This window comes from Garra rufa, chromosome 2 (assembly GCF_049309525.1).
Source record: "Garra rufa chromosome 2, GarRuf1.0, whole genome shotgun sequence".
Taxonomy (NCBI): domain Eukaryota; kingdom Metazoa; phylum Chordata; class Actinopteri; order Cypriniformes; family Cyprinidae; genus Garra; species Garra rufa.
The window spans coordinates 4,214,306-4,228,021 of record NC_133362.1 but is presented as its reverse complement, the minus strand read 5'-3'; the positions used below and the strand labels follow the sequence as shown (position 1 = coordinate 4,228,021).

General features: G+C 39.7%; 1 protein-coding gene across 1 annotated transcript; it reads left to right on the top strand.

The window, feature by feature from the left end:
* The first annotated feature begins 1,516 nt into the window (after positions 1 to 1,516).
* Positions 1,517 to 11,503, top strand: slc30a10 (solute carrier family 30 member 10). The gene is made up of 4 exons (XM_073833636.1): positions 1,517 to 3,584; positions 6,169 to 6,219; positions 6,489 to 6,728; positions 8,827 to 11,503. The coding sequence occupies exons 1-4, from the start codon at positions 3,083 to 3,085 to the stop codon at positions 9,231 to 9,233; spliced, it is 1,200 nt and encodes a 399-aa protein (XP_073689737.1). The 5' UTR covers positions 1,517 to 3,082; the 3' UTR covers positions 9,234 to 11,503.
* The last annotated feature ends 2,213 nt before the right edge of the window (positions 11,504 to 13,716 follow it).

Sequence of the window (13,716 nt, the reverse complement as noted above, 5' to 3'; positions counted from 1 at the left end):
AAATGTAAGTCTGAGTTGTTTCAACTGAAATAAAATTGCACTGATTGATTTTAAAATATATCAGTGCCTTTATTTTGTCTCAAGATGCACACCAGTAATGTTTATAAAAATTACTTAAATGTCCTAATTGAACTATGGTCTAATCCTGGCTTAGTCTAAGCCCTGTCTGGGAAACCGGGCCTATATCACTCATTGTTAATATTAGTTAAAGGAGTAGTTCACTTCTAGAACAAACATTTACAGATAATCTACTCACCCCCTTGTCATCCAAGATGTTCATGTCTTTCTTTCTTCAGTCGTAAAGAAATTATGTTTTTTGAGGAAAACATTTCAGGAGTGTTCTCCATATAGTGGACTTCTATGGTGCCCTGAGTTTGAACTTCCAAAATGCAGTTTAAATGCAGCTTCAAAGGACTCTAAACGACCCCAGCCGAGGAAGAAGAGTCTTATCTAGTGAAACGATCTGTCATTTTTTTAAAATAAATTAATATTTATAGACTTTTTAACCTCAAATGCTCGTCTCTGCTATGCGTTCACTCCGGTTCAAGACAGTTAGGGTATGTCTAAAAACTCTCATCTCATTTTCTCCTCCAACTTCAAAATCGTCCTCCATCGCTGTTTTATCTTTTTTGTAAAGGGTGTTTGATCTTCTTTGCACGTTCACTTTGTAAACACTGGGTCTGTTCTTCTGCAGCGAATGGAGGATGATTTTGAAGTTGGGGAAGAAAATTAGATGAGAGTTTTTAGACATACCCTAACTGTCTTGAACTGGAGTACACAGTATGCATCGCAGAGCTAGACAAGACCAGCATTTGAGGTTAAAAAGTGTATAAATAGTATTTTTTTTAGGAAATAAGTGATTGTTTCACTAGATATGACTCTTCTTCCTCGGCTGGGATCGTTTAGAGTCCTTTGAAGCTGCATTTAAACTGTATTTTGGAAGTTCAAACTCAGGGCACCATAGAAGTCCACTATATGGAGAACAATCCTGGAATGTTTTCCTCAAAAAACATAATTTCTTTACAACTGAAGAAAGACGACATGAACATCTTGGATGACAAGGGGGCGAGTACATGATGTGCATTGTTGTTCTGGAAGTGAACTAGTCCTCTGGGATGTGACTGTGAGTGTTTCGTGCTCCAGCAGATGGGAGTAAAGCTCAGTGTTGATCAGAGATGAAGACGTGCTGGATCTCAGGCACACATTAATCATGTCCTCACCGCCGCTCACACTGATCATCTGTGCTCTAACTACAGGTGACAGACAGGTTTCATCTTACATTCACTGTCATTCAAGCCCAGCACACGTACGCTGGAGAGAAAAAAAAACTCATTTTTGCTGCTCAGCACACAAACATGCGGCACAACAGACTGAATGAAAACTACAGCCGCAGGACGATCACTGACTGCACACAGAACCACTGCTTTTACATGCACTGCTCCACTTGGTTTCCATATCATGTTTTCTCTCAGACTAGTGGAAAGAAAACACCCCACATAGACATTTAAGTGTTTGTTTTATTGCATTTCATGTATTTGCATCCTTAGATTTCAATCTCTAGAGAGTTTATACCTAACATCAGACCAGTGTTGGGAGTAATGCATTACAAGTAATCGGAGTTACGTAATCAGATAAGTAACTAGTAAAGTAACGCATTACTTTTTAATTTACAAGAAAATATCTGAGTTACTTTTTTGAATGAGTAACACCAGCTCTTCAATGTTGAGAGAAATTGTAAGATGTTACTTTAGTTCTAGAATAAATGTGAACATGCATTGATTCATCTCACTCTCATCTCAAACTTAATTCACTATTCCTCAGAATGAATGAAAACTGTGAAATGCAGCTCAGAATATGATGCAAAACCTGCAATAATTAAATATGTTAAATAATACAAATATCCTTTATGTATTTAATCCCATTTTATTAACCAGTGCCTTTGCTTCTGACCTTCAATGATCCAAATCAACCATAGTAATGAACAAAAATTACTCAAGATGAACAAACATTTGTTCTTCTTCTGTGTTGTACTGTACAGATGTGAATTTATCCTTCAGTCTGAGGCTTTTAGTGAAAGGGCTTAAAAACAAACAAGCAAACACTGCCCAGTTTTAAAAAGTAAGGCAAAAGTAACATAACGCATTACTTTCCATTAAAAGTAACTAAGTATCGTTATTAGTTACTTGTTTAAGGAGTTACACAACATTGTAATGCATTGCTCTTAAAAGTAGCTTTTCGCAACACTTTAGCAGACTTTAGTTTTATTTCTCTGTTCTTTCACACTGATTTATATATTTTACTCCTAAAAACATGGTGAACATCTGTTTGTTTGTTTGTTTTTATTTATGGACTGATAAAAAGAAATATCCAAAATCCCCTCTGGAAAACCTTGAACTCTAATATGACATTAAAATCGAGGACTTTTAAACATGGCTTTAGTTAATGTTTAGATTTATGAAGTGCATATTTAATTAAACAGTATCTCATTTGCATGTTGAAACATTTGCAGCAGCACTAATCTAACGAAAAACACGAGTGTTGTCAAATAAAGCGAATTGTCAGTTGTTTGAAAGACGAGAAACAAATCTTGACTAGAAGAAGATGAATTAGTTGATAAAAAGCAAAAGCAGGTTTATGATGGGAGATGAAAGTCTATCTTATCCAGCAGGTGTGTGCCAAAGGCTGTTTGATGTATGACTGCGTTTACAGTGCGCATAATGCAGAGTAGATAAGTAACCCCGCTGACCTGCATGGAACTAACTAACCCCTTAAACACTGGCTGTCAGCAGAAATAAACCAGCTGGATGAGTGTGCAAGGGTGACAATGACAAAAATCCGGTGAGAGAGGCGCGCGCTACTTCTGGAGTCACTGGAGAGCTGAAGGAAATCCTCGCGTCCGGTCGAATCACCAGCGCGAGAAAAGTGCCTACTCATGATCGGTAACGTGAGACAGACAGACAGACAGACAGAGAGACAGACAGCAGGTGATGAGACAGCAGTGAGACCGCCGCGCATCTCTCGCACTCCTTCATCCTCTTCTCCGCCGCTGAGCTGAACGCAGGTCCGCGCGCACGCCTTCATCATGGGGCGCTACAGCGGCAAGACATGCCGCCTGATTCTGATGCTGGTCATCACCGTCATCTTCTTCGTGGCGGAGATCGTGGCGGGATACATGGGCAACTCCATCGCGCTGGTGTCGGACTCGTTTAACATGTTGTCGGACATTCTGTCGCTGTGCGTCGGGCTGACGGCGGCGCGCGTGTCTCGGCGCGCGGGCTCGGGCCGCTTCACGTACGGTATGGGCCGCGCGGAGGTGGTGGGCGCGCTGGCTAATGCCGTGTTCCTCGGCGCGCTCTGCTTCTCGGTGTCCATGGAGTCGCTGAAGAGGCTCGCCATGCCACAGGCCATCGATGACCCTCCGCTGGTGCTGATCGTGGGCTCGCTGGGGCTGGCGGTTAACGTGGTCGGGCTGCTGATCTTCCAGGACTGCAGCTGGCTGTGCGCGAAGCGGAAGAAGGACGCGCCGGTGCCGCGCAAACAGCAGGAGGATGAGGAGCAGGACGCGGCGGCGGAGGAAGAAACAGGTGCCGATCGTAACCCTTCATGTTTAGCAGCATCACAGCTCTTTAACTAGATGCCTTTTGGGAAGCATCCGCTGTGTGCAAAGTTAGTCTTACATTCATTCTAAATCACAAACATCTTCTGTTGCGTGTTTAACATCTGGATCGGTCTTAAAGGAGAAGTTCACTTTCAGAACAAAGATTTACAGATAATGCATGCTACTCACCCCCTTGTCATCCAAGATGTTCATGTCTTTCTTTCTTCAGTAAAGAAAGTGTTTTTTGGGGAAAACATTTCAGGAGTGTTCTCTATATAGTGGACTTCTATGGTGCCCTGAGTTTGAACTTCCAAAATACAGTTTAAATGCAGCTTCAAACGACTCTAAACGATCCCAGCCGAGGAAGAAGAGTCTTATCTAGTGAAACAATGGGTTATTTTCCAAAAACATTTACAACTTATATACTTTTTAATCTCAAATAAAAGAAAATAACCGATCGTTTCACTAGATAAGACTCTTCTTCCTCGGCTGGGATCGTTTAGAGTCCTTTGAAGCTGCATTTAAACTGCATTTTGGAAGTTCAAACTCAGGGCACCATAGAAGTCCACTATATGGAGAACACTCCTGAAATGTTTAACCCAAAAAACACAATTTCTTTACGACTGAAGAAAGAAAGACATGAACATCTTGGATGACAAGGGGGTGAGTACATTATCTGTACATTTTTGTTCTGAAAGTGAACTAGTCCTTTAATGTTTCCACAAACTAAAGCTCTTCTTAAATCAGTGGAGAAAGTCTTGAATTCTTAGTCGTTGTGCAAAATATGAGTATCTTCTGCAGTGTTTTGTTTTTCAGTACAAACATCTAAACATTCTTAAATCAAGATGCATTTACTGGAGATGTCAAATTTGATATGAAGTCTTGTCTGATGAGAAAATGAACAAAATCAAGTGAGTTTCTGCTTAAAATAAGTGCAAATATCTGTCAATAAGGAATGAAAACTAGCTTTCACTTTTAATGAGGTTTTGATCAGTTTCTAAGAGAACAAGACCTAATGTCTTCTGTCATTTTCCTTCTCAAGTAAAGTATCTCGCTTTTCAGATAAATGCTGTTTCTTTTGAAATTTATATTCATCAAAGACACCTAGAAAGATCACGTGATTGGAGTAATGATGCTAAAAATGCAGCTTTGAAATCACAGGAATAAATTACATTTTAAATATATTAAAATAGAAAACCGTTATTTTAAATAATAAATAAATTACTGTTTTGCTGTATTTTGGATCAAATAAATGCAGGCTTGGTGAGCAGAAGAGACTTCTTTAAAAAGAAAACATTAAAAATCAGTTTTGACTGGTAGTATATATATATTATTCATGTGTTTATATTTATTTATTTATTTAATTTACTTGTAGTGTCCCAATGCTAGATATTTGCACTGGAAAACAAGACCAAAATGGATTAAAAACAGCACTTTTTGCAGTGAGAAGTTACAGTAAAACTTATTTCAATATAGATTTTGGAGAATGTAAAAAGTAATGGATATCTGTTCACTGGAGAAAAAAAGGCTTATCCTACTTAGTATTTTTGTCTTGGTTCTAGTCAAAATATCTAAACGATTGCATGCATTTACTAGATAAGCAAAATGACATAAGGGAGGGAAATTAAGTGCATTTTGCTTAAAACAATAAATATCTTGCTTCATTTTGTTTATCAAGTAAATTCATCTTAATTGAAGAATTTTTTGATATTTTTAACTAGAAACCAGATGAAAATACTAATACGCCTTTTTTGCAGTGTATTGTTCCATTCAGTTTATTCTAATTGTATTTTCTTAAATGTACCTAATTCAAACTTGCAAAAACCCTGCAAAAAGAAACGTCTCATAAATGCATCACAGATGAGCAGACGCTCTAAAAATGACATCTTCCAGATGAAAACATCCATTATATAGGTGTGTGTGTGTGTGTGTGTGTGTGTGTGTGTGTGTGTGTGTGTGTGTGTGTGTGTGTGTGTGTGTACCTGGTATTCATCACGTTATGGGGACCAAATGTCCCAAGGATAGGAATACCAGTAAATTTTGACCTTGTGGGGACATTTCTCAGGTCCCCATGAGGAAACAGGCTTATAAATCATGCACAATGAGTTTTTTTTGAGGAAGTAAAAGTATGCACAGTCTCCTGTGAGGGCTAGGTTTAGGTGTAGGGTAGGTGTAGGGCCATAGAAAGTACGGTTTGTACAGTATAAAAACCATTACGCCTATGGAATGTCCCCATAAAACATGTAAACCAGTGTGTGTGTGTGTGTGTGTGTGTGTGTGTGTGTGTGTGTGTGTGTGTGTATATGTGTGTGTGTGTGTGTGTGTGTGTGTGTGTGTGTGTGTGTGTGTGTGTGTGTGTGTGTGTGTGTGTGTGTGTGTGTGTGTGTGATGTAGGCGTTATCTGGGGCAGATCTGCATGCATTATTAAATGCAGGATTGTCTGACTGTTTGCTTGTACTTTGGTCAATAATCTGCTGCTGGAGTAGAGCGTGACTGTGCACAACTCTGGTGTAGTGTTTGTCATGGATGTTCAGTTCTGCGCTCCACACTTGTACATTATCCGTCCACAGGCCTGCAGGAGGAGAAGTCTGGCAGCGAGGGGCCTCCGCTCAACATCCGCGGTGAGTGTGTGTCTGTCTCTCAGAGACTCTGGTGCTGATGCTGCGAGTGTCTCTCAGTGAGCAGCGTGTGTGTGTGTGTGTGTGTGTGTGTGTGTGTGTGTGTGTGTGTGTGTGTGTGTGTGTGTGTGCGTGCGTGCGTGCGTGCGTGCGTGCGTGCGTGCGTGCGTGCGTGCGTGCGTGCGTGCGTGCGTGCGTGCGTGCGTGCGTGCGTGCGTGCGTGCGTGCGTGCGTGCGTGCGTGCGTGTGTGTGTGTGTGTGTGTGTCTGCAGGCGTTCTGCTGCACGTGTTGAACGACGCTCTGGGTTCGGTGGTGGTGGTGGTGGCGTCGGCTCTGTTCTATGTGTGGCCCCTGGAGGCCGGGAGCCCGTGTAACTGGCAGTGTTACGTGGACCCCGGTCTGACGCTGGTCATGGTGGCCATCATCATGTCCTCAGCTGTTCCTCTGGTCAAAGAAACGGCCGGAATCCTGCTGCAGATGAGTCCCGTCGACCTGCCCTTCAACGCCGTCAGTGAGTCTCAGTGCACTACAGATCCCTCTTCACCTGTTTATGCTCTATTCGCACACATGTTGTAGTCTACATAGTGTGTTCAACAGGTTACAGAGTGCTTCTAATGTCCAGACGATGCACTCAATTGACCGATAAGACAAGTGTGGAATATTGGACGCTCAGCTGACGCAGCTTTAATTGAGTTCATAGGGCACAGAATGAAAGCACAGTGTAGTGTGTGTCATTTGGGACACGACTTACTTATTAGTCAAGAGATTATATTATTACCATTCGCACACTTCTTAAAAAGTTATTGTTATTGTTATGGTTATTGTTCTTGATGTGAATGGTTCATTCACTAAAAAATAGTGGAGAAAGAATTATCGCTCAGAAATTACTAGTCAATTTTACAAATAATTACAAAGAAAAAACATAATATTGAATTAAACATAAAATTCTGAAGTTTGAAGTTCCGAAAATATTTTTTACATTGTAGGGTTGTAGTACGGTCAAAGACGTTAAGATGTCTACGTCAAAAGCAATTTACAAAAGTGATTTTATGCCCAGAGAAAGTACATTAAATGTAAGTAAAGTGTCTACTTTTAAGGTTTCAAATAAGTTTTGGAGCATAAAAGGTCAAATAATGTTATTCATTCAGTGTAACACAATATTTATTTAAAACTTCAAACAACATGCTTATTCTGACTTGTACATATTCAAATATATAAAAGAATAAGGGAGCATATTACATTTGATTGTGTTTTAAATGAGTAAAACTGAAAAATGGGCAAAACCTAGGATAGTGGCAAATACTAAAAATGTAGAATTAGAACTAATAAGTATTTGGGGTGAAAGTAATTAATCTTTTAATATGTTATAAATAGATTTTTTTGTAAATATGCCTGACAAGATTGACACTGAATGACATTTTAGTGGTGTCTTCTGTAAATCAGGGAAAAATGTATGATATTTATTTTTTGCTCAGAAAAACTAAAACGAAAATGCAACTAAATTAAACAGAAAACTTTTTTTTTTGGAAAAACAACCATTTAAAGTATTACACTTGTTGTTTTTATGCTTAAACCCTTTTTCGTCTTTGACCCACTAGTTGTTTTCTGCCAAGACATTGTTCTTTTTATCTACAGATTTAACTAGTAAAATGTACAAATATTTACAAAGAAAAAACAAAAAGAAATAAACAAATTTTAAAGCAGAAATATGACTGTGGACCACAAATCCGGTCGGAAATGGCAATTGCCACGAGTCAAAATGATCAATTTTATGCACAAAAAAAGTATTAAATAAGTGAACATTAAGATATTTTGTAAACTTCCTACCACAAATATATCCAAACTTCATTTTTGATTAGTAATATGCATTGCTAAGAGCTTCATTTGGACAACTTTAAAGATGATTTTCTCAATATTTAGATTTTAAGGCACCCTCAGATTGCAGATTTTCAAAAAGTTGTATGTCAACCAAATATTCTCCTGTCCTATCAATTTTTTTTTAGCTTTTATTTATTATTTATTCAGCTTTCCATGATGTATAGATCTCAATTTCAAAACTTTAACCCTTATGGCTTTGTGGTCCACAAATACTAAAATATTATTTGTGTAGGAAATCTGAAGGAAATCTTTGTGGCGTTCTCAGTTTTTTCTACATGTTTTAGACTGCAAAAATTATTTTCTTAATTAGTTTTCCAACCCAAATATCTACAATGAATCTTCTTAAATCAAGAAGGATTTTTTAGACAAGTAAAAAAGGTCTTATTTTCAGAAAAAAACAAGTCAAAATGAAGTGAGTTTTTGCTTTGAACAAGCTAAATAATCTGCCAATGGGGTAAGAAAAATAATCTAGTTTTTTGCTTGAAATAAGATTTTTTTGCTTACCCCATTGGCAGATTATTTAGCTTGTTGTAAGCAAAAACTCACTTCATTTTTCCTGAAACAAGACCATTTTTACTTCTCTCTTGATTTAAGAAGATTTGAGATATTTTGACTGGAAACAAGACAAAAATCTAAATAAGAAAAGCATTGTTTGCAGTGTACTGTAGGTTTTTACCGTTCCTGTCTCACACCTGCTGGTTCTGTCTGTGTGTTGTGTGTGTGTGTCTCAGTGGAGAACGTGTGCAAGCTCCCCAGCGTGTGTAGTGTTCACGAGGCTCACGTCTGGGAGTTAGCTAAAGGACGAAACGTGGCCTCGCTGCACGTCAAAGTGTCCTCTGACCTGCCCGATCCGTGTTGGGACAGACCGGCTCTCCACGCTCAGATCCGTCAGCTCTTCCACCGCGCCGGCGTTCACAGCGTCACCGTTCAGCTGGAGCGGGCCGAAGGAGAACCGGAGCGCTGCGCCGCCCCCTGCGTGTCTCCGGCGTGTGCAAAGCTGTCCTGCTGTCCCATGGGGACCTCCTCCGTCAGCCACGGGAACACTGGCCCTCCCTCAGGAGACGTGGCCCTCGACGTGCTGCCGGAGAAAGACAACCCGCACAAATCAGAGAATCAGGCCGAGGGCACCAAGTTCTGACGCCGTTTCTGGACTAGAAACCCACGGGGGGTTTGAATGCCGTCCGGTTCTGAGAAACAGACCCATGAATGTCCACAGAACAAACAGACTCCTCCTCACGACTGTGCCTCGCTGCCCTTTACTCCAAGACTCCAGATAATTGTTCTTCTGCTGAACGCGGCGCCGGACTCAAACCGGATCACCAGTCGGACTAATCAGCAGCTAATTTATTGTTCTGTTGAAGGAGAGACACGTCCAGCTCATATTTCAGCCCAAAATAACACCATAGAGATAAAAACACATCATCAAGCCAAAGTCCCTAACTGTGTAATGAATGTAAACACGATTATGGTATTTGCTGTAGTGCCTTTAATGCTTATGCTGATTGTAATCAATTAATAATCGTCTGTATTACAGTAATATGCAATTATTATTGGAAATATTTGTAAAATTTGTTAAATTTGTTTCTTTTGATTTTGGGGTGAAATTAGACCTGGACATGGTTTCATGAGATTCATAACGATAGCATATTTACATTCCTTATTGTTATTTATGACCTTTTGCTGTTAAACGATTAGTTCACTTCCAGAACAAAAATGTACAGATGATGTACTCACCCCCTTGTCATCCAGGATGTTCATGTCTTTCTTTCTTCAGTCGTAAAAACATTTCAGGAGTGTTCTCCATATAGTGGACTTCTATGGTGCCCTGAGTTTGAACTTCCAAAATGCAGTTTAAATGCAGCTTCAAAGGACTCTAAACGATCCCAGCCGAGGAAGAAGAGTCTTATCTAGCCAAACGATCGGTTATTTTCTGTTATTTTATATACTCTTTAACCACAAATGCTGGTAGATGCGCATGTGTACTCTGTGTACTCTGGTTCAAGACAGTTAGGGTATGTCTAAAAACTCTCATCTCATTTTCTCCTCCAACTTCATAATCGTCCTACATCACTGTTTTACCTTTTTTTTTTTGTAAAGGGCGTTTGATCTTCTTTGCACGTTCACTTTGTAAACACTGGGTCTGTTCTTCTGCAGCGATGGAGGATGATTTTGAAGTTGCAGGAGAAAATTAGATGGGAGTTTTTAGACATACCCTAACTGTCTTTGAAGAATTTCAGTCAGGTTTCAGGCCCCATCATAGCACAGAAACTGCACTTGTAAAATCACAAACGACTTGCTACTTGCGTCAGATCAAGGCTGCGTCTCATTGCTAGTTTTACTTGATCTTAGTGCTGCGTTCGACACTATAGATCATGAAATACTCATAGATCGATTACAAAACTATACAGGTATTCAAGGGCAGGCTTTAGGATGGTTCAGATCATACCTGTCCGATCGCTACCACTTTGTTTATTTAAACGGGGAGTCATCGCAGTTATCACCAGTAAAGTATGGAGTGCCACAAGGATCTGTCCTAGGTCCTCTGCTATTTTCAATTTACATGTTACCCCTTGGTAATATTATTAGGAAATATGGGATTAGTTTCCATTGTTATGCTGATGACACTCAACTATATATTTCAACTAGACCAGATGACACTTCTAACTTAGCAAAGTTAACAGAGTGTGTTAAAAATGTGAAAGACTGGATGACCAATAATTTTCTACTGTTAAATTCAGATAAGACTGAGATATTACTTATTGGACCAAAAAACAGTACAAAGAATCTCTTAAACTGCAATGTGCAACTAGACGGATGTACTGTTGTTTCCTCTACAGTCAAAAATCTGGGTGTTATATTAGACAGCAACCTGTCTTTTCAAAATCATATTTCCTATGTTACAAAAACAGCATTCTTTCATCTTAGAAACATTGCTAAGCTACGGAACATGTTACCTGTTTCTGATGCAGAAAAGTTAGTTCATGCATTCATGACGTCTAGACTGGACTATTGTAATGCACTACTAGGTGGTTGTCCTGCTTCTTCAATAAATAAGCTACAGGTGTCCAAAATGCAGCTGCTAGAGTCCTTACCAGATCAAGAAAATATGATCATATTACCCCAATTTTACAGTCTCTGCACTGGCTACCTATTAGCTTCCATATCACTTACAAAATACTACTTCTGACCTATAAGGCCCTTAATGGTTTAGCTCCTGCATACCTAACTAGTCTCCTACTACGCTACAATCCCTCACGCTCCCTAACTAGTCTCCTACTACGCTACAATCCCTCACGCTCCCTAACTAGTCTCCTACTACGCTACAATTCCTCACGCTCCCTAACTAGTCTCCTACTACGCTACAATCCCACACGCTCCCTAACTAGTCTCCTACTACGCTACAATCCCTCACGCTCCCTAACTAGTCTCCTACTACGCTACAATCCCTCACGCTCCCTAACTAGTCTCCTACTACGCTACAATCCCACACGCTCCCTAACTAGTCTCCTACTACGCTACAATTCCTCACGCTCCCTAACTAGTCTCCTACTACGCTACAATCCCACACGCTCCCTAACTAGTCTCCTACTACGCTACAATCCCTCACGCTCCCTAACTAGTCTCCTACTACGCTACAATCCCTCACGCTCCCTAACTAGTCTCCTACTACGCTACAATCCCACACGCTCCCTAACTAGTCTCCTACTACGCTACAATCCCTCACGCTCCCTAACTAGTCTCCTACTACGCTACAATCCCACACGCTCCCTAACTAGTCTCCTACTACGCTACAATCCCTCACGCTCCCTAAGGAGCAAAACTCTGGACTTTTAGTAGTACCTAGGATAGCAAAGTCCACTAAAGGAGGGAGAGCCTTTTCTCATTTGGCTCCCAAACTCTGGAATAGCCTTCCTGATAACGTTCGGGGTTCAGACACACTCTCTGTGTTTAAATCTAGATTAAAGACTCATCTCTTTATCCAAGCATTCACATAATGTATCTCATAACGTTGTAATTTCAGTTACATCTGATCAAATGCACATCAACACTCTTCAGCTTGGGCTAAACACATCATTTTTGCTTGGTTGGAACAGCAGCTATGGTAATTATTTCTCTATTTGTTTCTCTGTTTCTGCCATTCCCATCCCATGGTAACTAGGAATTACACAAGATTCAGTCTGGATTCAGAAGAAGAGATGATGCCAGCCTTGAAACAACATACAGCACTACACAATTTTTCTACAAGTTTGATTGCAACACATAATCATTACTATTAGTGTTCATCATCTGTTTTTGATTACACCATTACTGTTTTTAATATTTATGCCATGTGTACATCGACTTAACATACAGTAGTCACCACTAATAAGCTACTAAATATATTGTAGTAGCCTACTTTTCTTTTGTACAGCTGCTTTGCAACGATTTGTATTGTGAAAAGCGCTATACAAATTAACTTGAATTGAATTGAATTGAATTAAACCGGAGTACACAGAGCTAGACAAGACCAGCATTTGAGGTTTTGAGGTATTTTTAGAAAATAACCAATAGTTTCACTAGATAAGACTCTTCTTCCTCGGCTGGGATCGTTTAGAGTCCTTTGAAGCTGCATTTAAACTGCATTTTGGAAGTTCAAACTCAGGGCACCATAGAAGTCCACTATATGGAGAACACTCCTGAAATGTTTTCCTCAAAAAACATAATTTCTGTACAACTGAAGAAAGAAACACATGAACATCTTGGATGACAAGAGGGTGAGTACATTATCCATATTTTTTTTGTTCTGGAAGTGAACTTCTCCTTTAATAACCTTTATAACTTTTTGTTAATTCAGGGAAACATAGAGTAGAGTTAACTGTTATTTAGTTGTTGTTGTTGTTGTTGTTGTTGTTTTTGTTTGTGTGTGTGTGTGTGTGTGTGTGTGTGTGTGTGTGTGTGTGTGTGTGTGTGTGTGTGTGTGTGTGTGTGTGAGAATCTGAAAGACAATCAAATGTACTTTAAATCTGTGTACACTACTATTACACTGGTTGAATTCAGATTTAGCCTTTCTAAGTAAACAGATCTGAATGTATGTGAGCTGTGAACTGGTTTGTTTAGGAAATGTCTGAAGTTTCACCTGAAGATCGGCTGTTGTGTGGAGAAACATCTTCATGACTGCAGTGGATCAAACTCTAATCACAGCTGTTCATGATCATCACATACAGCACTAGAGGGCAGCAGAGAACAAACACACCCATATAAATATACACACACACACACACACACACACACACATTTAAATATATATATATACACACACTCTAAACAGAACACTAGATTTACATCAACATCTTTTGACTGATGTATTTATAGAGCCTTTTGAACAATAGTGTGGACTAGTCCAATGTCTGTCTAGTGGGTTGTTAAAGTATTTCACAATAGAAGTGACATTTGACCCTCACAAGTAGATTAACCAGTACACACACACACACACACACACACACACACACACCTGTTTATGAACGTCAGTCACATGACATCCAGGTGAAGGGAGGCTCTTCTGTTTTTCTACAGTTTTATGTTCCAATCTGAAGCGCAGTTTATAGTTTATTGTTGATTAGCAAAGCACTACTATAGTGTGA

Coding starts and splice junctions, on each gene's coding strand:
- slc30a10 (XM_073833636.1), top strand. CDS start 3,083: ATGGGGCGCTACAGCGGCAAGACATGCCGCCTGATTCTGATGCTGGTC. Junction 6,220..6,488: donor GCCTCCGCTCAACATCCGCG/GTGAGTGTGTGT, acceptor GTGTGTCTGCAG/GCGTTCTGCTGCACGTGTTG. Junction 6,729..8,826: donor CCTGCCCTTCAACGCCGTCA/GTGAGTCTCAGT, acceptor TGTGTGTCTCAG/TGGAGAACGTGTGCAAGCTC.